This window comes from Schistocerca piceifrons, chromosome 6 (genome assembly GCF_021461385.2).
Source record: "Schistocerca piceifrons isolate TAMUIC-IGC-003096 chromosome 6, iqSchPice1.1, whole genome shotgun sequence".
Taxonomy (NCBI): domain Eukaryota; kingdom Metazoa; phylum Arthropoda; class Insecta; order Orthoptera; family Acrididae; genus Schistocerca; species Schistocerca piceifrons.
Window position 1 is genome coordinate 129341634 of NC_060143.1, and position 25999 is coordinate 129367632.

A 25999-nucleotide genomic window follows, 5' to 3' on the forward strand; every position below is an offset into this window, starting at 1 on the left:
GCAGGAATACCTCGGGCCTATTCTAATCTGGAGTGATCACTCGTAAAGGTAATCTTCTTACTGCCTTCATCTACTCTGAGCAGAGACTGCTATTGTGAACTATCTCCAGCCTGTTCATGCATGCTTTCAATCATTCTCACCCAAGTTTGTCAGCACACTCTAGATGGCATGGTTGACACATTGTGCTCTTCCTGCTGGGTCAACGGCCTTGTGGTGCCACTGGCACTGATGCCACCGCTCCGTCACCTGCTGCTGCTCATGGCCATGATCTGCAAACTGAGCACAGCATCTTCCACACACCTGAGTGCATGCTCCTGAAGTCTGTGTGTGTTGACTGTCTGGTGCAAATGTCCAACTACTAATGAACTCTGAGTAACAAATGAATGGTTTTCTGATGCTGTTTCTCTTATGTCTAGCAAGCACCAGCTCACAGCACTACTGCTACCCTCAACCTGGGTGGAGGACTACTGACTTTCTGACTTCGATTTACCCTGTTCCATTATCCACCACAGTGGCCAACCAACCCAGTCGCTATAATCTGTAAGGATATGAAATTGAACAAGCACATACGTTCAGCTGCAGGTAAAGCAGTTTGCAAACTGTGGTTCACTGGTAGAATACCAGGGAAATGCTATCAGTCAACAGTTAGACTGCACACAAAACACTGATGTAACACATTCAAAAATGACACTCGTGTGTGAGACCTTCACCAAACAGAACAAATTGGGGGATACTGAAGGGATACAAAGGAGGACAACACATTTGATCCACAAGAGAGTGTCACAAAGAGTCTGAAAAAAAAATGAACACACACACACTTTACGATAGAGGCAAATTATCTTCATGAAAACCTACGTCTAAAGATTTTAGAACCAAATTTAAGGTTTGAATCTAGGAATATATTACAACCTCACACAAATCACTCCCACAAGGGTCCCGAAGCCTATACTAGACTAAATACAGGGTGATTCAAAAAGAATACCACAACTTTAAAGATGTGTATTTAATGAAAGAAACATAATATAACCTTCTGTTATACATCATTACAAAGAGTATTTAAAAAGGTTTTTTTTTTCACTCAAAAACAAGTTCAGAGATGTTCAATATGGCCCCCTCCAGACACACGAGCAATATCAACCCGATACTCCAACTCGTTCCACACTCTCTGTAGCATATCAGGCGTAACAGTTTGGATAGCTGCTGTTATTTCTCGTTTCAAATCATCAATGGTGGCTGGGAGAGGTGGCCGAAACACCATATCCTTAACATACCACCATAAGAAAAAATCGCAGGAGGTAAGATCAGGGCTTCTTGGAGGCCAGTGATGAAGTGCTCTGTCACGGGCTGCCTGACGGCCGATCCATCGCCTCGGGTAGTTGACGTTCAGGTAGTTACGGACAGATAAGTGCCAATGTGGTGGTGCTCCATCCTGCTGAAATATGAATTGTTGTGCTTCTTGTTCGAGCTGAGGGAACAGCCAATTCTCTAACATCTCCAGATACTGTAGTCCAGTTACAGTAGCACCTTCGAAGAAAAAGGGACCAAAAACTTTATTGGCTGAAATGGCACAGAAAACGTTCACCTTAGGCGAGTCACATTCATACTGAGTTGTTTCCCGCGGATTCTCAGTGCCCCATATACAGAAATTGTGACGGTTGACTTTCCCGTTAGTGTGGAAAGTTGCTTCATCACTAAAGACAATCTTTGAAACGAAAGATTAATCTGTTTCCATTTGAGCAAGGATAAAATCACAGAAATCGATTCTTTTAATCTTATCAGCTGCAGACAGTGCTTGAACCAATTTCAGACGATAAGGTTTCATAACTAACCTTTTTCGTAGGACTCTCCATACAGTTGATTGTGGAATTTGCAGCTCTCTGCTAGCTCTGCGAGTCGATTTTCCTGGGCTGCGAACAAATGCTTGCTGGATGCGTGCTACATTTTCATCACTAGTTCTCGGCCGTTCAGAACTTTTCCCTTTGCACAAACACCCATTTTCTGTAAACTGTTTATACCAACGTTTAATACACCACCTATCAGGAGGTTTAACACCATACTTTGTTCGAAATGCACGCTGAACAACTGTCGTCGATTCACTTCTGCCGTACTCAATAACACAAAAAGCTTTCTGTTGAGCGGTCGCCATCTTAGCACCAACTGACGCTGACGCCTAGTCAACAGCGCCTCAAGCGAACAAATGTACAACTAAATGAAACTTTATAGCTCCCTTAATTCGCCGACAGATAGTGCTTAGCTCTGCCTTTTGTCGTTGCAGAGTTTTAAATTCCTAAAGTTGTGGTATTCTTTTTGAATCACCCTGTACAATGCACACGGAAACATCTGAGCCCTCATTCTTCCTGCACTTCCTATGTGAAAGCAACAGGAAACTGCCCAGGTAATAATATGTACAATGACATGTACCCTCTGCCATGCTAATCATGACAGTTTGCAAGCGAATATCTAACATATTCATCATAAATAACAAACTGTAAGGTAATATCAGAAAAAATGTATTAGATAATAATGTCTTATGAGTATTTTGGTGTGTATTGTATACATAATGTACATCAACTATCAAAAATAAAACTGGGGGATTTGGGGTGGGGGGCTATGTAACTGTACAGATCAACAATTATTGTATATGATTGTCTTTTGTAATGCCATTGTATGTAGACCTATTCTTTTTAGAAATTTTCATTACTGTACTGACAGTCAATAGGGCAGAAATGGTCATTCCCAGTGTCTCCAATATGGCACCAATAACTATGTAAATAAGACAATAACACCTCCCTCCATAAATATAATCAAACTAACGGGACAATTGCGGGAAATTGGGAGTTTTAGGGTGGGGACGAACTAAATATAAAAATAAAAACACACACATTGTTCCCAAAAACACAAAATGACAAGAAAAAAAATTACCATATTCAGCTACACCAACAAAAATCTACAGGAATCTGACACTTCTCTTGACCTATATAGCTCAACCACAACTGTCAATACCTCAAAAATTACAACTTGACAAGCTGGAATCAAGACACTTCCCTTGATCTATATAGGTCAAACCAGCTGATGATACTAAAAAACCGCCTTCAACTATGAAAAATAAAACCAAACCCACAACACCTAAGAACTCAAACCTCCCTAAAGAAATTAAAAAACAATCAATACACAAAACATCACAAACCGAGCACAATAGACAGAAAAAAAAACTAACTTACCACCACCAAATTCCGGTGCTGCAAACTAGGTTGGCCACCCCAAGTTCGTTCTCTCTCTCTCTCTCTCTCTCTCTCTCTCTCTCTCTCTCTCTCTCTCTCTCTCTCTCTCTCACACACACACACACACACACACACACACACACACACACACAAAACCCGAACCCTAACCACAAACAAATAAAAACCACAAAATAAACGAAACTCAATCACACCTTACAAACAAACAGCAACTGGAATAAGAAAGGTCCTCTACAATACAACCCCCTTAAATCCACAACAATTACCCACAACCTGCCCCCACCCACACATACCTACGAAACCCCCTCAACTAACCACCCTCAGCCTGTACATCCTACCCACAGCCCTCAGAAAAACATGAGAAATACAATAATCCCCAAGGAAACTCTTCTGCTAGCAATACTCCTCTAAATGAGATTGCAGGTTAGAAAAGTGCCTTTCCCCCTCCCTATGGCCGATTTAACTGCCCCCCAAAATCCCTATATTGTATTAGTGCATGCCCCAGTTTCATAATTACTAAACTCTAAACTATGATTCGCAACTAAACCCCTCTTATCCAAACCCCTGTAAGACATAAAAGCATCTGAAACTACAGTACTCCCCTCATCAATATACTCTTCAGTTAACCTCGCCAATTCCCTTAGTATGGTCCTCCAAAACCCCAAAAACACAGTCATCATACCAACCCCCTGGAAAAAAAAAACAGCCCAACACACCCACAAACCAACCGGAGACTTACCCCTTCAATACTTACTCTTCCTAAACTGTGACTCGTCTCATCTACCTCAACGAGCACCCCTGGTCCACCCAACTTACCCCTATATTTCACATACACTGACCACACTTCCCTACAAAAAGAAAATTCGTCTAACACTGTTCTCTCTCTCTCTCTCTCTCTCTCTCTCTCTCTCTCTCTCTCTCACTCACTCACTCACTCACTCACTCACTCCAGCCTCATGTGCACAAAAACTTATCGATGACATAACAAAATAGTATGTCATCAAAACGATCTCTCTCATGGCCAGCCTAGATTTCTCGAACCAGGTACCACGTCAAATGTAGTGGTATATGTTATACCGCTGACACCGCCACGTGAACCCATTGCTGATACGAGACCCCAGAACTCTCGTCAATCTCATTCTCACGGTTGATACTGCAGTTCACAATTTCAGCAATTAGTTCAAATACCAGGAGGAATTTAATAATTTAATCAGGGACAAAAATGGGGCTTCCCCCATCTGCAACTGCAACACAGCACTATTGTACTTGATCATTATATCCATACCTAACAAGAAAAGCAACACAATTAATTATCATCTCACTGAAAACCAACAGCAAACTGATAACACCTAAAGAAACTGTAAAAACACACACACACCAGAGGGCTCCATCAAATACAACAAGGCAACATCCACAAACGCAACCAACTCAAAGTAAACTCCGCAGTGTAATGACATCACACACCACGACACCCTTACCACGGGTAACAGCAAACGGGTGGAATCAAACACTTCCACTGACCCAAATTGGGCCTACTACCAGAAGATTTCAGTGTTGAAGATGAAATTTCTATCACAATGCAGCACTTCTGACAACACTGCACTCTTTGCCTGTATCGAGCATATTTGTGACAATAGTTTGTCATCACAACTTTCAGCAACTTATAAGACAAAAGCTTTGCAGCAATGTTAGAACATTTCTAACCCATGTCACTGTACCTGCTGATTCCTTCGCATCATCATCTGCACCTTCTGTGTCTACAGTTTTTTGTTCTTTGCTAGTTTTCTTCCTATACTTTTCTCCAACCTCAATTTTATCATCATCTACTTCCACATCAATATTAACAACTTGTTCATCCTTTTTTGATTTTGTATGTCTTCCCTTCGTTGCAGCAATTTCTGCGGATTCACTTTTATCTGTATCACCAGCTTTTCCCAAAGTCATTTTCCCAACTTCCTCTGTCAAAGTTTCACATGCATCCTCAATATTAATTTCTTTCTTTACACTATCTGTCTTTTGTTCCTCTTTCTCTTTCAACTCTTTGCTTACACTCATTTCTGACACTTCCTCAGTTATACTACTATCACTGTCATCACTTATATCCCTACTTTTCTTCTTAGAGGTCTTAGTATTGAGTTCTTTCTTTAGTCCAGTACTTCCTTTGCTATTAAGTACTGGCTCTACACCACCTTTTACTGGTTTCTGAACCTTCTCTTCTACCTCAATATCAGACCCCTCTTCAGATTCTTCACTAACCTTTTTTTTGGATTTCTGTTTCTTATCTTTCTTAACAGGCTTGGCTAAAAATCTTTCTTCACTGGAATCGTCACTTAACACGGTGTTCAAAACATCCACTTTGTCATCTTCTTCGCTCCAGTCATCTTTCTTCGCTTTTCCTTTCTGTTTCTTTTTAGCAGTGGCTTTTGCAGGCTTAGATGTCCTCTCTGTATCAAGATCACCGTCGTTTTCGTTCTCACCATCTGCTTCATCTTCACTGCTATCCCTTTTCTTGCTTTTCTTCTTTTTGTCTTTCTTTCCAGGCCTGGGTTCGGCTTCATCTTCATTTGCTAACGCTTCGAGGCTAAATTTATTTCCCTGACCATCATCGTCATCACTCCAATCGTCTTTTTTACTTTTACTCTTCACCTTCTTCTTCAGGTTCTTCGCTGGCTTTGAGGTTACAGTGTTAGAATCACTCACTGCATCTGGTTTTATTTTGTCAGTCTTCTCATCTTCACTGTCACTCCAATCATCTTTCTTGCTTTTCCCTTTCTGCTTTTTCTTGGTCGATTTTTGTGGTTTGGTAGGGATTATTTCTTCGTCAGACACTACCTGAGACTTCAGCTTGTCAGACTTTTCCTCTTCATCACTCCAGTCGTCCTGTTTCGCTCTGTTCTGTTTCTTCTTAGAGTTCTGTGCCGCAGGCTTAGAATCACCACTGACACTTTTTCCTTTGACATTTTCCTCGGAGTCAGCATCAAAATCATTCTTCTTGGATGCTTTTCCCTTCTTCGGAGGCATTTCACCTTACACTAATTACAAATGTCAAACCAAATACAATATGCTACCAGATTTCATGACCTAATGCTGTCTATGGACGCAACGTGCGTCAGAGATGTCTCTCGTGTCTCAGTTGTTTCCATAGTGTTTATGAAAGCAACTTTACGTAAATAAAAATTTGTGTGTAAGTATTATTTCCTGCTTTAAATCAAGTAGTACGTTATTCGCTATGTTATCAAAATTTATGGTCAGGAGACAGTAATTTTACTTGTTTAAACTATTAGTCGTAACACGAAAATGTATTTTATGCACACTTCGGTGATAATTAAGCTTTAAAGTATTTATGCGAAAATGGAAAACAATGGTTTCCCTATAATAAAATGAGTTCAGTTTATTGGTTCCTCTTTAAGAAAACTGCATCACTGCACACTTTCATATCGGGAGTTGTTGATCTGTGTGACAGTATTGTGGCAGACCTGACAGAAGATGACAGCTGGCAGCTGCATTTGTTTATGGGCGTAAATGGTTGGCTTTGTTGTGATCTGGGAAATCTGTTATGCTTCATGAAAGCATGAGATAATTGACGATTGGAGAAATGGCCAGGGATCGTAAAAACAAGGTTAAACGTTGCAAAACAATTCGGTTGAAACATCGTAATAGAAAACACTATAAATTCACTAGCAACGAATTGGTAAGTCTTGAAATTTTGTACAGCTGTATAATAGGATTAACATTGACGATTAGCGCTCCACTGGGACAGCGGCTGCCAACAAGGCTGCACATGCAGTTTCATGTTTACCCAGGCGTGTCTTATATTGACGTAGTAAAACAGATAAACTATGGCCATTAATGGACCATAGGGGATGGAAGCTACGTTTTTTATTCAGAATTTAGATAGTTGAGGAAAGAAGTAACCGTTGCACGCAAGCGTGTAAGAATAATACGTTGTATCCACTCTGGAACTTTTTGTAAATTATTGTTTAAACAAAATAGCGCAACGACAATAGACTCAGAGTAAGTTTACCTACCCATGAAGTTTGTTGTATACATTGTTACAGTTAAAAAAAACTGCAATACCATAAAATAACGTCAAACACAAACTGAAATCGAATCATCTTGACCATTCTACTCCATAGAAAAAATACAGAATGTGTACGTAATATAATATGAAACTCATATGCGCAAAATATAAATGAAACGAATTAAAAGTAGCTGAAGTTTATCATAAAACGTGGTCATCCACATGCGCACCAATTGCCAGCGTTTCAGTTTTGAAATGCATTACATTTTTAAACTAACTGGCATGTTCCCTATCATATTGACTGATCACATTATGTTCCATGGAAGGTGCTTTATTAATTATGCTGAGAATCTTTTTGGCATTAGAAATCACAGTCATAGTTGTTTGGAAAAAAAAGTTGAATTTCAATGCCTGCTGCACAAATTTTATTTGTATACTGTCACTGTTGTTTTTGTCTTCGGTCTGAAGACTGGTTTGTAGTTAACTTTAGATGCTGTGAAAGAAAGAAGTACATTCACCTGGTCAGATTATTGTCAATAAGATTATGGCTAATGACATTTATGCTAATATTACCACACCAGAAGTTGATCCTTCCTTTGATGTTGAAGTAGAGAAACTAGTGTAGTTTTTCTTATAGCCAGTAATGTCTGTTATGCTCATTGATGTGTCAGGGATTTGTAAAACTTTATTCACCGGGAAAACGTATGCTTCTATAAAAGCTTGGGCTAGATGGTTGCATGTCTAATTGCACTTTTAGCTCAGACACACTTTCGTGTGAAATGCTATCTGTTTCTCAAAGTCATTTGGTAGTGCTAGAATGGGTCAAATGGACTTCATCAGGAATAAAGTGGGATATGCAGATATTCTGTTCCTATGATAATTTTGTAACAGTCCTGTAAATTCATTATGCCGGGCATTTCTTGGTTATCAAAATCTGTTTCATGTGATTATGAATGGAGTAATAAATGCTTTAATTTTACATACAGGGTGACAATTATTGACCTATATGAAATAAAATTGTCATAACTTCTGAACGGTCTGCATTAGGACGTTTTAACTGCACGGTTGGCTGTGGAGCATGATGGGGATGGTAATGTTTGGTTTAGTGATGAAGCCCACTTTCATTTGGATAGGCTCATGAATAAGCAAAATTCACACGTCTGGGGGACTGAGAATCTGCATTTCGTGATTGAGAAGTCTTTTCACCCTCAGTGGGTGACTGTGTGGTGTGCAATGTCCAGTCATGGAATAATTGGCGCTACATTTCTCGATAGCATGGTGATTACTGAACAGTACATGAATGTTATGGAAAATGATTTCATCCCATTATCAAAAATGGCCCTGATTTTGACAGATGTGGTTGATGCAAAACAGAGCTTGACCCTACTGAAGCAGGAGAGAGTTTGAAGTCCTGGACTACTACTCTGGGGACCACATCCTGGCTCTGGAGTACCCAAAGGCCACTGGCATGGGCCTCAATTAGCCATCATATTCTCTGGATCTGAACAAATGCGACTCCTTTAAAAAAAAAAAAAAAGGACAAGATTTGCAACAATAACCCTAAAACCATTCCCGAGCTGGAAGCAGCCATTCAGGAGGTCACAGATGTTCCAAAACTTCAGCTGGTCATGCAGAATTATGCTATTTGTCTGCACCACATCATCACCAATGATGGTAGGCATATCGAACATGTCATCATCTAAATCTGAATATCTGTAGTGACATTTACATGTTGAATAAAGTGCCTGCATGCCTTATGTAAACATATTTCGGTATATTTCCTTCACAACATATTATCATGCTGATTTTCAACACAGAGCTGATACAGGAAGTGTCGTAAGGATTAAACCTTCACATTGATTACTATGTCCTTTGACACTGATTTCATATTTGTTGATCTGTTTCATATGAAACAGTATATAACAGTTGTCTGTGTCGTCATATTTTTATCAGCTTTCATGATGCACCCTTCAGGAGACTCACAACTCTTTTGTGGATACATGCTAGAGAATACGGAACCCATAGCAATTGTAGTACTTCTTCTTTTCATGAGATGCAACCTTACTCTCAGACTGTCACTGCTTTCAGGTTTGGTCTGATGGACAGATTCCCTTTTGACATCTGTCATAGATATCGTTCTTTCCACTTTACTTTACAACGCTTCTATTGGTTAACTTGTTAATGCAGAGAACACACGATTGATGCCCGAGCTGCTACTTCTCCACATACGCTTGAGGATTGGGTGCCTCTCCATTTGGGCAGTTGCTATAAATCCAAGTGGCCATTGTTCCTACTGGGGGGGTACTTGTAGGGACAGCCTTCAAATGGAGTAGGTGCCATATGGCAGATATTTAGTGCAGGGAAAAGAGTAAAGCTATCGGCTGGTGCTGACATGTTCCACATCCTGGAGGACCTCCTCACTACGGATCAATTGGAATGAAAGTAAATCTAATCTAATCTAATCTGTGGGTTGTTGTAGTCCTTTTGGACAAACCTGATTGTTATAATGCATCATCTTGTGACCACAACAACATTCCTGCCTTGGGTCATGCCATAAGAGGAAAACAAAGTCAAGGAAACTCCTGGAACTTACTCCCAGTTTGCACCTCAACCAACGGAGGGTCATTTCTAACTGCTAAGCCCATATTATATATAGAAAATATTGAAAATGTATTTGGGAAAATGTCTTCTCCTGGTAATCTGTGAAGTGGTTCTATCTTAATTAAGACAGCAACTCCTACCTAGTCCTAAGTGTTACATTCTTGTAAGAATCTAGGTGACATACGTGTCACTGTAACCTCTCATAAGAGCCTGAACGTGGTACATGGTTTTTCACCAGAACTGCATATGGATGAGCAATGTGCAAAAATTTGGAGAAGCAAGAGGTCTAATTCCTGCTTCGTGTACATCGAGACTCACCTGGCACCGAATCACTCATCCTTGCTTTTTAGGAGGATTCACTTCATGAGAATGATAAAATCATTGTCTCTTGGTGTCGACGGAAGAGTCTGATCTCACCTGTCGGCTTTGACCCATGACGTAAGGCTGTTGTGGTGTGTGACATCATGACGGCGCAGAGTTTAGTTTGTGAGAGTGACAGGTTTATAGGTGTCGTTTTGATGTGATCAGTGGTGCTCTTTGGTGGTGTGTTTATGTGTTGTATGTTAGGTGATGTTTTTTGTTTAGTTTGCATGTGTGAAGTGTTTATAGATGGCGTATTGTTGCGGTCGGTGGTTCTCTCTGGTGGTGTGTTTATGGGTAGCATGTTATGTGGTGTATGGGGTTCACTTGCGTGGTAGCATTGCACGTGTGTGGTATTGGTGGTGACTGTGCTTTCAGTGGAATATTTTTCAGTGAGTTAACGATTTTGGCTTTGTTATGTCGATGTCATTGTTGTTTTATTTCTGTTCATCGTGTGTGAATTTTGGTAAATTGCTTTGTTTATGTCTTTGGTAGATATGGATATGACTGACAAGGTCAACAGGTTTTGGTTGTAGACGATGATGGGGGACAGTGCGTTGTCTCTAATAAAAATTTTTCAGCCGTTTGGCCTGTTGTCTGAAGTTGTGAAATGTTCAGTGTGTCGTGAAAAAATGAGGTTTACTAAAGTTCCGGCGTCTCTGACCAGGGATGGCTATATGTGGAGATGTCATAAGGATAACAGGTCAAGGGAAGTGTTGGATTGCAATTTTGATTCTCTAGTGTGTTTTTTTTTATTAATAGGATTGAGTGTGGTGAAAGTTTTGAGATTTATAGTATGGTATTGGTAGTTACTGTTGACCTATATAGGTCAAGGGAAGTGATTGATACCAGTGGATTTTGTGTGTAGTGGAATTTGGGAAGGTTGTGGGGTCTTGTTATTTTAGTGTTTTTTGTTGTTTGGTGTAGTGGGGTGTGTTTGTATTTAGTTTGTCCCCAGCCAAAAACCCCCTATTTCCCATGCTTGTCCCATTAGTTTGATTAGGTTTTTTGTGAAAGGTGTGTGTGTTGGTTTTTCAATGTATTTTGGTGTTTGTTGTCATGTTTACATAATGACGTCATAGGCGCCATATTGGAGTCGTAGTGGATGGTCGTTTCCGCCATATTTGTGATGTTATGGGTCAAAGCAGACGGGTGGAACTGGACGCTTCATCTACATCTACATCTACATGACTACTCTGCAATTCACATTTAAGTGCTTGGCAGAGGGTTGATTGAACCACAATCATACTATCTCTCTACCATTCCACTCCCGAACAGCGCGCAGGAAAAACAAACACCTAAACCTTTCTGTTCGAGCTCTGATTTCTCTTATTTTATTTTGGTGATCATTCCTACCTATGTAGGTTGGGCTCAACAAAATATTTTCGCATTCGGAAGAGAAAGTTGGTGACTGAAATTTCGTAAATAGATCTCGCCGCGACGAAAAACGTCTTTGCTTTAATGACTTCCATCCCAACTCGCATATCATATCTGCCACACTCTCTCCCCTATTACATGATAATACAAAACGAGCTGCCCTTTTTTACACCCTCCATCAATCCCACCTGGTAAGGATCCCACACCGCGCAGCAATATTCTAACAGAGGATGAACGAGTGTAGTGTAAGCTGTCTCTTTAGTGGACTTGTTTCATCTTCTAAGTGTCCTGCCAATGAAATGCAACCTTTGGCTCGCCTTCCCCACAATATTATCTATGTGGTCTTTCCAACTGAAGTTGTTCATAATTTTAACACCCAGGTACTTAGTTGAATTGACAGCCTTGAGAATTGTACTATTTATCGAGTAATCGAATTCCAACGGATTTCTTTTGGAACTCGTGTGGATCACCTCACACTTTTCGTTATTTAGCGTCAACTGCCACCTGCCACACCATACAGCAATCTTTTCTAAATCACTTTGCAACTGATACTGGTCTTCGGATGACCATACTAGACGGTAAATTACAGCATCATCTGTGAACAACCTAAGAGAACTGCTCAGATTGTCACCCACACTTCCGTATTTCTGTCTCTTGTTGTGATTTGGAGTCATATTTCCCACCCCTATGTGATCCTTTAACTGCCAGCGGTTTGGGAATATGTCTTCCCGTGTTACGAACAACCCCAATTTCTGGAGACACTCATGTGAGCAAGCACCATTCTGGGTCATTTGCGGAGTCAATCATCTCCCTCCCTTGTGTGATTTGTGCAGCTCCATCTTCGAGGACCTTGATTTCTCAACCCCAAGAGGGGAACCAGGGCCCTCCTCCTACATGTATCAATGCCAGGACTCCCTTTCGGGAAATCTCTCCCTGGAAATCTACAGAACATTGGCCCTACACCAACCAGTGGCAGAAGGAGCCATAGACTAGTCCCAACCCTCTAAATTAGATAAGAAGAATAAGACAGAATGTCAGGATATGACTACTCTTGTGACACCAGGGATGCCAGATCCCCCGACATGTTGTTCCACTCCTGGTGGTGACGGACAGTGATCCTAAGATGTGACCTATACTCTTGGGCACTGCTTGCCTAACCAGGAGGCCCTTAAAGTGACAATTTAATGGTGCAATTGATATTACTGTCACCTGCCAGAAATGCAACAAATGATGTCCTCCTGTTCAACAATCTGCATTGCTCTCCAAGACATGTATTTCACTGAATAACATTCTCAAACCTTTTGGGATTACATTGGGTTCTGCTGGAACTGTACCAGTCCCAAAAGAGCATCTGGATGGGTCTGTATGTTGGTTCACTTAGAAGCCTTCAGTGGGTGGATTCTGTTGGGTACCACATTGGTAACAATAGCAGAATGAGTGCGAATGCTCCAAGTGATTACCACAAACAACAGTTATTTACCCACAGGCAAGGAACTTACATAACTTGAGATGCCTACCTTGAACTTACAACTCATTCCGTCCCATTCACCTACTTGGAGAATTCAGTACACACCACCCCTTTGGGGGAGTACTATGTCATCTGCTTGGGACCTTCTGACCAGTTATCATCTTTAGCTTTCCAGCGATCCTGTCACTTTTGATGCGACTTGATAGACTAGTTGTCATGTTGGTCTCTCTCGAGGGCCAACTGGCAGTTATACACTTCTGCCACTCGCTGCAGCAGACTCTAATGGCAAGGTTGTTAGAGACATCTTCGTTGCAATCACCTGCGCTACTACTGGAACTGGTACCCTCTTTCTATGGGCTCTCTACACTAGTGATGGGTACCATAGTGGACCAAAGACACTGCAACAGCTGTTCAGAACTGTTGAAGGTCACTGCAACATCTCAAGCAGTGTCTATCATAGACAACCCTCATCTTTGTAAGTGGCTCAGTCCAAAGACTCACTACCTAAAAAATGTCATAAGAAGGAATGCTGGGAGTGCTAAGCCTCCTCATGAGGAACATATACCTCTTCATCCCAGGTATTGTCCAAGATCTGTAGCCTGCTGCGTTACTAAAGATCAACTACTGTTCAGGATCTGCTCCATCATGGTGGTTAATTTTTGTTTCGTTTTCTACATCTAGTTCTGTAGGACTAAACTGAGGAGCGGATCTATGTGATTATGGAATTGAGTCAGTACATGAAATTAACATCAGAAAAGTTAGTAATAACTAAAATAAAATTTACACAAATCTTATGCTGATGACTAACTGCTTGTGTATATATTAGATAAATCAACGATATATCACAAGAATGAACATTATTTTTTTCCAGTAGCTCCTCAACAAAACAGGAGTAGTGACCCATGAGGAAATTCTGCAGTTTAGACTTAAAAGTGCAAGGATTATTGCTAATTTTTTTAATTCTTGTGATAGCTTATTGAAAATGGATGCAGCTGAATACTGCATACCTCTCTGCACAAGATTCAAGGAGATGCAATCCAAATACAAATTAAATTTGTGCCAAGTGTTAACTGAGTGGAAATTGCTAGTTTTTGGGAACAAACTCATATTGTTAACAACAAACAATGTTAAAGAAAAAATGTATTGACAAGGCAGTGTCAGAATTCCCAGACAAGAAGTTCATGAACAGATTGCTTGAACTGCCCATTTTTGAGCCAAAAATACACTTGATGAGTGGGGAACAGGTACCCAAGAATATAATGCCTTATGTTATAAGTGAATGAAGGTAAGTAAAGTAGACCAATTTTTGTGTTAGACAATCACTTATTGCAGATATTGTTCTAATGGTGAATATAGCATCATTTAAGTTTTTGAACATGATCATGAACATGTCATTTCAATTACAACTTACACTCTATCTGAATACCTAGGAATTATGACTGTTCAGATCATATGCTCATTCTGGGCAATCAAAATGTCTGTTTTTGTTGAATTGTTTGTTTAAGACTGTAAAAACAGAGTTTTACTGTGATGTAGCATCAATTTATTTCCTACAAGCCATGAACTTCTATCTTGCACCACACTATTTGATACAATGTCTTCGTTGCAATCAACATCCTCCACTATCAAGCTAGTGCCACCAGCAAACAGAAATATTAGAAACCATTTTATTTATATACCCTTAAGAAACAGCAGTGGTCTCTACACTGACCCCTGTGCAGCACCCCACTTAATCATGGTCCAATCAGACATCAGCTCATAACCTTTTTCATTATTGTGGAGAATGACCTTTTCCTGTTTATTCTTAAAGCATGAGAAGGACCAATTGTGAGCTACTCCTCTTATTCCATAATGGTCCAACTTCTGCAGCAATATTGTGTGATCAACATTTATTAAACAGCATTTGTTAAATGAAAGAAGACACCCAGTGGTCACAACTCTTTGTTTAATCTGTCCATTGCTCCACAGAGAAGAGAGATTATAGCACTTTCGAGTTGCTAAGCCACTTGTAAAATCAAACTGTATGTTTGACAGCAAATTATGTGAACTGAGGTGATTAGTTACCCGTATATAGATAGCCTTATCAATAACTTTTGCAAACACTGATGGCATAGCAATAGGTCTAAAATTGTCTACATTATACCTTTCTCCTTTTTATAAAGCAGCTTCACTATGAAGTATTTAATAATTCAGGAAACTGACTGTTGCTTAAGGAGGAATTACACATGTGGCTGACCAGGGAACCGCACCTATTCATCTCTGATTTTGTCCAACTTTATTGTATATTTACTTTCACTGCATATAAACAGAAACAACGGGGCTCATGCTCGATAGGGATCATTCCTGATCCTCCCATGTGTCTTGCCTGGCAGCCCGCTGTATGCCTTTCCTCAATGTCTGTGTCCTCAGTGGTACTCTTCTTGGGGTGCCGATTGAATTACCCTCCTCCATTTGTACCGGTCCCTTGTCCGTTTGAAACTCTACTATGGGTGCTTTGTTTACGCATCTGCACGTCCATCCGTCTTACACCGTCTCAACACTATCCACCATTGTGGCATCCATTTCGCCACAGGTGCCTTATACAGTAGCCCGGTTGAGCGTAAGTGTACTGAACCTGCTGAACTACCACTGTCCTACCACCGTGACTTTCTCCTGAGCAGGTATGCATACCGTTTGTCTGCCATGCATGGCCACTCATCCTATGCCTCCTTCTTTGATGATTCCCCCCCTGCGGGTCCGGGGATTAGAATAGGCCCGAGGTATTCCTGCCTGTCGTAAGAGGCGACTAAAAGGAGTCCATCCCCCTCACGGGGGTAGTTAGCGCCTGCGTCCGGAGACGGACAGTTTCACGACCTATAATCGTGGTCTTTTTGGTTTTTCACTTCTCGTTTCTTCCTTCCTTTTGTTGGTTCCTTTCTTTGCTCTTCTCCACTTCACTGTCTTCCTTACTCTTTCCCTTGACTTCTCCTTGCCTTCTCATTGCCTTTTTCTCCTTGCCTTCTCATTGCCTTCTTCTCCTTGCCTTCTCATTGCCTCCTTCTCCTTGCTTTCTCATTGCCTTCTTCTCCTTGCCTTCTCTGGTCTCCGCCTCGGCGTTTGAGACAGTCTGTCCTCTTTCTCCCTCTCTCTTCTTTTTCCTCTTCTTCCTTCCTCCCTGTGCGTGTCTGAAGGCCGACCCACGCGTTCGCACGCGTAGCCGGTGACGGGGTAACGCGTAAGTCCCCGCCCTGGGTAGACATGTAAGGCACGCGCGTACCCCCTGGTAAAGGCCAGGCCCGGGGAGGGGTGATTGCCTGAGCTGATACCTTCTGACCATGCCGATTGGTCCCTCCGTCTGTTTCTCGGGAGGTGTGACCTGAGGTGTAAACATTCACCTAAGGCGGGAGTGCCCTCTGAGAGGGTCCCCACAAGGAAGGAGCGCGCCATCGGAGACGCTGGCAATCATGGGGGATTCCTCCACAATGGATTCTACTCCATCGCTTTCGACTTCGACCCACAAACGGAAACGTGACCAGCCAACAGTGACAAAAGTACTACCGCCTGCCCCACAGTTCCTTGTAGTTTCTCGATCTGAGGACGGAAAGGATTTTTCCTCTGTCAACCCTTTCGTTATTCAGAAGGGCGTAGATGCCATAGCCGGATCTGTCAAATCTTGTACCAGGTTGCGTAACGGTACCTTATTACTAGAAACTGAGAGTGCCTTTCAGGCACAAAAACTGCTTCGGGCCACACTCTTGTACACGTTCCCTGTCCGGGTGGAGGCCCACCGCACTTTGAATTTGTCTCGTGGTGTAGTCTATAGTAGCTCTCTCGACGGATTGACTGACGAGGAGCTTCAATCTTTCCTCGCTGAGCAGGGCGTGACGGCTGTCCATCGGGTCATGAAAAAGGTCAACAATGACCTTGTACCGACCCGGACACTTTTCTTAACCTTCGATAGTGTTAAGCTGCCATCGCGCATCAAGGCGGGCTACGAGGTTATTTCTGTTCGCCCCTATGTCCCGACACCTACGCGCTGCTACCAGTGTCAGCGTTTCAATCACACTCGACAGTCTTGCTCCAATGCGGCTAAATGTGTCACTTGTGGCAGGGATGCCCATGAGGGTGACTGTCCACCTCCGTCTCCTCGTTGTGTGAACTGTCAGGGTGACCATGCCGCATCCTCCCGCGACTGTCCTGTCTATAAGGAAGAACGCTGTATCCAGGAAATTCGAGTCAAAGAGAAAGTGTCCACCTCGGCTGCTCGCAAGCTATTGGCTAGTAGGAAGCCCACGCTGCTCCCGGCGGGGAAATACAGCACTGTCCTCGCCTCTCCTCGGACTACCCAGGAGGTAGCAACCCAGACATGCGATCTGACCTTCAGCACCACGGTCGTCCGTTCGGCCAGTGCTAAGATCGCGCGGTCGACGTCTCCTCTTCCTCCCATCACCCCACAGACACCAGCCACTTCCTCAGCTTCTGCTCAGTCGAAGACCCCGAAGTCAGATGCACGGGCCTTCAAGAAGGAACCATCCCGTGCAGACTTCCTCCGTCCCTCGACCTCCCAGCCTTCGACCGGTACTTCCACCAAACGTCCTTCTAAAAAGGCGCATAGGAAGCACAGTTCTCCTTCTCCGCTGCGGCGCCTTTCTTCTCCTGCGCCACCCAGCGGTTGCCGCCCCAGGCCGTCATCCGTTTCGCCTGGCCGCACCGCTGGTAGCCGAACATCTGGCCGTTCACCGGCGGAGGAAGCTCCCCCTCCCGGCCATCCTCCCGAGATGGCCGATGACCCTATAGACCCCATGGACGATGACTGTCCGCCTCCTGCTAGCGGCGGCAGTGCTCGCTCGAAGCCAGGCCCTAAGCGGCCTTCGAGGTGACCCCTTCTCTCATCTTCCTTTTCTTATGATGGCACTTATTAACTGGAATATTCACAGCATTCGCTCCAACCGAGAGGACTTGAAGTTGCTGCTCCGCTTGCACCGTCCGCTCGTCGTAGCCCTCCAGGAAACGAAGCTACGCCCATGCGATCAAATTGCCTTGGCACACTACACCTCTGTGCGTTTTGACCTACCCCCTGTGGTAGGTATCCCAGCTCATGGAGGGGTTATGTTGCTGGTCCGGGATGATATTTACTACGATCCCATCACGTTGCACACCAGCCTGCAGGCAGTTGCCATCCGCATTACTCTCCCCACTTTTACGTTTTCCTTTTGTACCGTTTACGCTCCATCGTCATCTGCCGTTACCAGGGCAGACATGACGCAACTTATTGCTCAGCTACCTGCACCATTTTTGTTAACTGGAGACTTCAATGCCCACCATCCTTTTTGGGGCTCTCCAGCATCCTGCCCGAGGGGCTCCTTGTTAGCAGACCTTTTCAACCAGCTCAATCTTGTCTGCCTCAATACTGGCGCCCCTACTTTTCTTTCGGACACATCTCATACCTATTCCCATTTAGACCTCTCTATATGTACTCCCCAACTTGCACGCCGGTTTGAGTGGTATGCACTTGCTGATACATATTCGAGCGACCACTTCCCGTGTGTTATCCATCTCCTGCAGCATACTCCCTCTCCGTGCTCCTCTCGTTGGAGCATCTCCAAGGCAGACTGGGGGCTCTTCTCTTCCAGGGCGACCTTTCAGGATCAAACCTTCACAAGCTGCGATCGTCAGGTCGCACACCTCACGGAAGTCATTCTCGCTGCTGCTGACTATTCCATCCCTCACCCTACTTCTTCTCCACGTCGCGTACCGGTCCCCTGGTGGACCGCAGCATGTAGAGACGCTTTACGTGCTCGTCGACGTGCTTTACGCACCTTTAAACGCCACCCTACAGTGGCGAATTGTATTCATTATAAACGATTACGTGCTCAGTGTCGTCGTATTATTAAAGAAAGCAAGAAAGCCAGCTGGGCTGCTTTCACAAGCACCTTCAACAGTTCTACTCCTTCTTCTGTTGTCTGGGGTAGCCTGCGCCGGCTATCTGGCACTAAGGTCCACTCCCCAGTTTCTGGCTTGAAGGTCGCGAATGAAGTCCTTGTGGCCCCTGAGGCTGTCTCCAATGCCTTCGGCCGCTTTTTCGCCGAGGTTTCGAGCTCCGCTCATTACCACCCTGCCTTCCTCCCCCGCAAACAGGCAGAGGAGGCTAGGCCACCTGACTTCCGCTCCTCGAATTGTGAAAGTTATAATGCCCCATTCACCATGTGGGAACTCGAAACCGCACTTGGCCGATCACGGTCCTCCGCTCCAGGGCCTGATTCTATTCATATTCAGATGCTGAAGAACCTTTCTCCTGCGGGTAAAGGTTTTCTTCTTCGTACATACAATCGCATCTGGATTGAGGGACATGTTCCCGCATGCTGGCGCGAGTCTATTGTTGTCCCGATTCCTAAGCCGGGGAAGGACAAACACTTGCCTTCCAGTTATCGACCTATCTCGCTTACCAGCTGTGTCTGTAAAGTGATGGAGCGAATGGTTAACTCTCGATTGGTTTGGCTGCTCGAGTCTCGATGCCTACTTACCAATGTACAATGTGGATTTCGAAGGCGCCGCTCTGCTGTTGACCATCTGGTTACCTTGTCGACCTTCATTATGAATAACTTCTTGCGGAAGCGCCCGACCGCGGCTGTGTTCTTTGATTTGGAGAAGGCTTACGACACCTGTTGGAGGACGGGCATTCTCCGCACCATGCATACATGGGGCTTTCACGGTCGCCTCCCTCTTTTTATTCGTTCCTTTTTAATGGATCGACAGTTTCGGGTACGTGTGGGTTCTGTCCTGTCCGACACCTTTCGCCAGGAGAATGGGGTGCCACAGGGCTCAGTTTTGAGTGTCGCTCTCTTCGCCATCGCGATCAATCCAATAATGGATTGCCTCCCAGCTGATGTATCAGGCTCCCTTTTCGTGGACGATTTTACCATCTATTGCAGCGCGCAGTGTCCACGTGTCCTGGAGCGCTGTCTTCAGCGTTCTCTTGACCGTCTTTACTCCTGGAGTGTCGCCAATGGCTTCCGTTTTTCTGCCGAGAAGACGGTCTGTATTAACTTCTGGCGCTACAAAGAGTTTCTCCTACCGTCCTTACGACTCGGTCCCGTTGCTCTCCCACTCGTGGAGACAATCAAATTTTTAGGCCTTACCTTTGACAGGAAACTTAGCTGGTCTCCACATGTGTCATATTTGGCCGCCCGTTGTACCCGTTCTTTAAATGTCCTCCGTGTTCTCAGTGGTATGTCGTGGGGAGCGGATCGAACCGTCCTACTTCGTCTATATCGGTCGATCGTCCGCTCCAAGCTGGATTATGGGAGCTTCGTATACTCCTCTGCACGGCCATCCATCTTACGCCGCCTCAACTCCATACAACATCGGGGTTTACGACTTGCGATCGGAGCATTTTATACCAGTCCCGTAGAGAGTCTTCATGCTGACGCTGGCGAATTGCCACTCACCTACCGGCGCGATATACTGCTTTGTCGGTATGCCTGTCGGCTACTGTCAATGCCCGACCATCCGTCTTATCGTTCCTTTTTTGACGACTCTCTTGACCTTCAATACGGGTTGTATGTCTCTGCCTTGCTACCCCCTGGAGTTCGCTTTCGTCGCCTCCTTCAACACCGTAATTTTTCACTCCCTGCAACCTTTCGAGTGGGCGAGAGCCGCACGCCACCTTGGCTCCAGGCTCAGGTCCGCGTTCACCTCGACCTCAGCTCGCTCCCAAAAGAGGTCACCCCCGGTTCGGTCTACCACTCCCGTTTTTTGGAACTTCGTTCGAAGTTCAACAACATGACTTTCATTTATACAGATGGCTCTAAGACCAATGACGGGGTTGGGTGTTCCTTTATTGTCGGGGCACAAAGTTTCCAATACCGGCTCCATGGCCATTGTTCGGTCTTCACAGCTGAGCTCTTTGCCCTCTACCAGGCTGTTCTTTACATCTGCCGCCACCGACATTCTGCTTATGTCATCTGCTCAGATTCCCTGAGCGCCATCCAGAGCCTCAGTGATCCGTACCCGGTTCACCCTTTCGTACACCGGATCCAACGCTCTCTTCAGCAGCTCGTGGACGTCGGTACGCCGGTTAGCTTTATGTGGGCTCCTGGCCATGTCGGTATCCCTGGGAACGAAGCTGCAGATGCCGCAGCCAAGGCTGCGGTCCTCCAGCCTCGGACAGCTTCTTGTTGTGTCCCTTCGTCCGATTTTAGCAGGGTCATTTGTCGGCGCGTTGTGTCGCTGTGGCATGCCGATTGGGCTGCACTTACCGACAACAAGCTTCGGGCCTTAAAACCTCTTCCCGTGGCTTGGACGTCCTCCTCACGCCCTTCTCGGCGGGAGGAGGTCGTTTTAGCAAGGTTAAGAATTGGACACTGCCGGTTCAGCCATCGCCATCTGCTGACGGCTGCGCCGGCGCCGTTCTGCCCATGTGGGCACTTGCTGACGGTTAGACACATTTTAATGTCCTGTCCAGATCTTAACACACTGCGCCTCGATCTTAACCTGCCTAATACTTTAGATGCCATTTTAGCGGATGACCCACGAGCAGCTGCTCGTGTTCTTTGTTTTATCAATTTGACAAACCTCGCTAAGGACATTTGATGATGTTTTTTAATCCTATGCCTGTCAGTCTGTCTTTTATTGTGTTTTCCCTTTTAGTTGTTGTTGTCAACAATTCTTTGATGATACCTTTGATTGCCAGTATGGGGCGCATCCCTCTTCTCTGTTACCTCCTGGAGTCTGCTTTCGGCACTTGCTACAGCGCCTTAAATTCACACCATCTGCACCTATCCCGGGGCATGTGAACCCCTCACCACCTAGGCTTCGTGAAGCGGCCCATGTTAACCTTGGCCTTCATTCGCTTCTAAGGACATTACCCCAGCCTTGGTCTATCACCTTCAGTTTCATGACCTTTGCATGCAACTTTGCGTTAGTACCTTTGAATGCACTGATGGCTCTCGAACTGCCTGTGGGGTCGGGTGTGCCTTCGTCATTGGCACCTGTGTTTTTCGATATCATATTCCGGCACACTGCTTGGTATTTACAGCCGAGCTCTTCGCCTGGCTCAGGCCACAGAGTACATCCGGCAACTCAGACTTTCCAATGGTACCCTCTGCTCAGACTCACTTCAAAATCTGTGTGCGCTGTACACTGCCCATCCCTTGATGCAGTTGGTCCGGAAGACTGACTCTTGGTGGAGACAGTATGATGTTTCTGTGGGTTGTCATGTCGGTCTGCCGGGAAAGGATGCTGCTGACAAGGCTGCAGTCCTTGTACCTCAGCCCACAAGTTCCTATATTCCCTCCAATGATCTCTGTGTTGCCGTCTTTCAGGAGTGGTGTCCCTTTGGCATCGCCATTGAGCCTCCCTTCATGGGAATAAGCTCAGGATTATTAAACCTCTCCCAAAGGCTTGGACAATCTCCTCTCAGCCCTCCCGCCGGGAGGAGGTCATTTTAACAAGATTGCGTATTGGGCACTGCCTTTTTAGCCATCGTCATTTGATAAGTGGCACTATTCCACCACTTTTTACACATTGCGCCCAAGTTTTAACTGTCCACCACTTTCTGATGGAATGCACATTTTTTAACTGTTTATGTTCCTGCTCGGGTTTGCCGTCTAAGTTATCGGCCGTTGTAGCAAATGACGCGTGGGCTGTCGACCCCATTTTACTTTTTATCCACCATGCAATATGGTGAAGGCCATTTAATTTTTAGTTTTGGACCTCCATTTCTGTATGATGTCTTTTTTACCCCTTTTTCCACGTGCCTGTTTTTAGCTGTCTTCTCTTACGTCAATTGGGACTGACATAAAGTCATTCTTTAACTCCTCTCTGTCTTCGTGTTTTATAGTTTTGACTTGGGTGCGTGTGACCCCAGTTGTTTTTTGCACCCTTAAGCAAAACAAAACCAAAACAACATTCTTGGCTTGTGTGTGTGTGTGTGTGTGTGTGAGAGAGAGAGAGAGAGAGAGAGAGAGAGAGAGAGAGAGAGAGAGAGAGGAAATTGATATTTAATCAGATGATAATGAAGACCTGAGCAGAATCAGTATGTCACTATTATGAAAACACTGATGTAATGGCATTCAGATGTTCTTAAATGTTCTGAAGAAAATAGGGAGGAGCTCCATCCTAATGATATCTTCTTGGTTTATCTAAGTGACAGTGTGTACCTGAAGAAAGGTTTTGACAAGTTTGCCACATGATGAAACCTTGCTTCAGTTGAAACTGTCATTTTGATTACTCAAGATTTCTTCAATGAAATGCACTCTTAAAAATCAGCATTCTGTTACAGTAGCATTTTGTTAATGCAAAATTAGATCTCCCTGTATCTGGTGGAAAAACCATTAACTGGCCAAAAAGACATTCTGATAACATGTACAGGTAGGCAAGGTTAGTAAAGTTGCCAGTTGTTTCATATTGTAAAGGATTTTCCATGTTTAAGGATTGCAAAAATGATCTTATATGGGTTGCTAGAATCTTGTATTTAACATTTTTTTTTTTTTTTTTTTTTTTTTTTTGCCATATTCATATAAGTGTATTGTCAAAACTACGCCCCAGTTAGGTGTGAGTGTTGCTGATAAATACACTGAAGTATGAATTTGTCTTAAAACACATTTGTTGGGATCAGTGTGTGGTACATTAGAGTACTTATTTGTTATTGGACAATTCATTTAAGTTTAAATAAGCATTATTTAAACTCAGCCTAAGTTGCTTGTCAGAGTAACTCAAATAATACAGTCTATGTATTACTGAAGAATACTTTGAAGCTTGTAAAGTTGTGAGAACAGTGAAAGATACATTATTTAAGCAAGCCAGTACTGCTGCTCCTAACCTATGGCAATTACGTGTAGCAAATAGACGTCAGTTGTTAACAGTTGTCATTCGAATATAGTTATTTATTGTGTCAATACTATTATTACTTCAGTGTTAATGCCTAATTCAACTCCTGAATGAGTTAAATGGCTATGTAATTACAAGGTATTGAGAAAGATGGGAACTCAGCCAACATGTCAATAACAATTCAATGTGAAATGCATAAGTTGTGAAAGAGAATTTTCTGTTGCACATAGAGGGAGGGGTGACCTGAAACAAATTTTGTAATTGTTTGAACAAGCTCTGTAGTTTTTACATTCAAAGTTATTGATACAGAATTTTACATCTAACAAATTAACATAAGTTTTTGGTTACCACATTCTTCATGTCCTTCCCTTAATAAAACAACAGCTGATAGTGGTAAAAATTTTGAGTTATCTGTTTTGTCCCTTAAGATTGACCCAGTCACTATACTTTGTTCATTATACAAAATGCGACTTTTGACAAGTCTCTTCTTTTATCTTCTTATATATGCATATATGATTTGCTCTATTGTTTCTGTCACTGTGTGTGGGCAGACAAAGAATTATGTTTGGCACAACCAAAAATTGGATTGAACTGTTGCACCCAACCACCTCTAAAGGTCATTGGTATATCAAACACTTCCTTCTTTCCTTTCCTTTCATTTGTTGCACCTAATATGATATACAGTTCAAATGTGGTTGATGCTCATTAAATTGTATGAAACTGTCCTATTTCACTAGTTAACATTGATGTAAATTTCATCATAATAAAACAGTTGTTCTTACTGTAAGATCTGCATTTGATTAACCACAGCAACAGTGAGAGTTCATGAGATACAATAACGGGCATTGAACTATTAGGCAATAAAGTTAAGATGATGATATTGTATCCCATAGCAGAACAGCTGTCATTTGAATAAAGAATACACCTTCATTTTTGCCCTACTGTTTGTGTTCTGTTAGCGCACTGTAATATGTGTGTGTTTACTACAGTTGTTATTGTCCCTTCATGCTGCAGTGTTTATTATTTTTGTAGAAATCATATTGCCCTACTTGGATAGCCTAACATATGGGCAGAGCATGTGAAAGGGGAAAGTGAAACAAACTCATAATGAATCCCTGTAACAGATTTACAAGGGGTCCTCTTATTCAGCATGCAAACTGAATCTGATTTTAGGTGTTTCCCACCGTTATTTAAGTAAAAGTCTATTTAAAACTAATGAACAGTTGAAATGCATAACACTTTGTCTCCTTCCCTAGATTAAACTGGAAGCATTGAATCAAGAAGGGCTTCTAGTTATAAGAATAGCTACTAGATCCCTGAGGATTGAACAGTTAACACCTGTGGATTTTCCAAAATGGATTAATGCCAGAAAGAGTGGGAAAATTATTTTCAGAGTCTATTGCACAACTTCCATCATTGGGTGACCCAAACAAAGTATCAGTGTGATCTGCCAGTTAGTTGAAAGGATACCATTTTATATCATGTCTGTCACTCAGCATCAGTGCCAGTTTTCTTTTTTTTTTTTTTTTTTTTTTTTTTCATTAGTTTGTTTTTGATATAGTCTAGTAAAAATTTCTGAATAGTTTAGTGAACTAAAAGCAGGTTCTTGTCATTAATTATTAATTCTTTTTGTCTGTTCATCAACTGTAGTTTACTCTGATGTTGGATACAAACTATAGAATCTTGATCCTTTTTTTGTTGTATTGTATGCAGAGCACTAATGAAGTTAAGAAAGTATGGAACTATGATGCAAAGTTTGAGGTATGCCTAGACAAGTTAATTGGTAAGAGCATTGCCCATGAAAGTTGAGGAGCTAGGTTTAAGTCTGTGAGGGTTGTATATTATCCCACATTGGCCTGTTGGTTATTCTTTGTGACACTCAGTCATAAACTTATTGGTTTGCTTCTTTGCAGACTGTGCATTATGTTACACAACTGAGTCTGGCTTTTGCTCACCGACAATGTATTCTGAAGTAGTAGTAGTTGTTGCGTGGTGGTGCAGTCTGGCAGTTGAGTTCACTACTAGCTGCATGTGTGAGCAGGTATTAGGTGGATGTGCAGTAGAGTTTATCGCTTCTGGTACAATTATCCATGCACATTCTGACAGTCTTCAGGTTTCATTGTA

General features: G+C 43.1%; 2 protein-coding genes across 3 annotated transcripts in view; one reads left to right on the forward strand and one right to left on the reverse strand.

The window, feature by feature from the left end:
• Nucleotides 1-6371, reverse strand: part of LOC124802544 (ATP-binding cassette sub-family F member 1) — an 86765-nt gene extending 80394 nt beyond the window's left edge. The window contains exon 1 of the mRNA XM_047263405.1: nucleotides 4958-6371. Coding sequence (XP_047119361.1) covers nucleotides 4958-6260 — 1303 coding nt within the window. The 5' untranslated portion in view covers nucleotides 6261-6371. The remainder of the gene's footprint in view (nucleotides 1-4957) is intronic.
• A 338-nt stretch (nucleotides 6372-6709) lies between these two features.
• The window catches only part of LOC124802778, a 37143-nt gene continuing 17853 nt past the window's right edge, over nucleotides 6710-25999 (forward strand). The window contains exon 1 of one of the 2 annotated variants that reach the window (XM_047263775.1): nucleotides 6710-6930. In XM_047263775.1, coding sequence (XP_047119731.1) covers nucleotides 6835-6930 — 96 coding nt within the window. In that variant the 5' untranslated portion in view covers nucleotides 6710-6834. The remainder of the gene's footprint in view (nucleotides 6931-25999) is intronic. The other variant, XM_047263774.1, reaches the window with a different exon arrangement.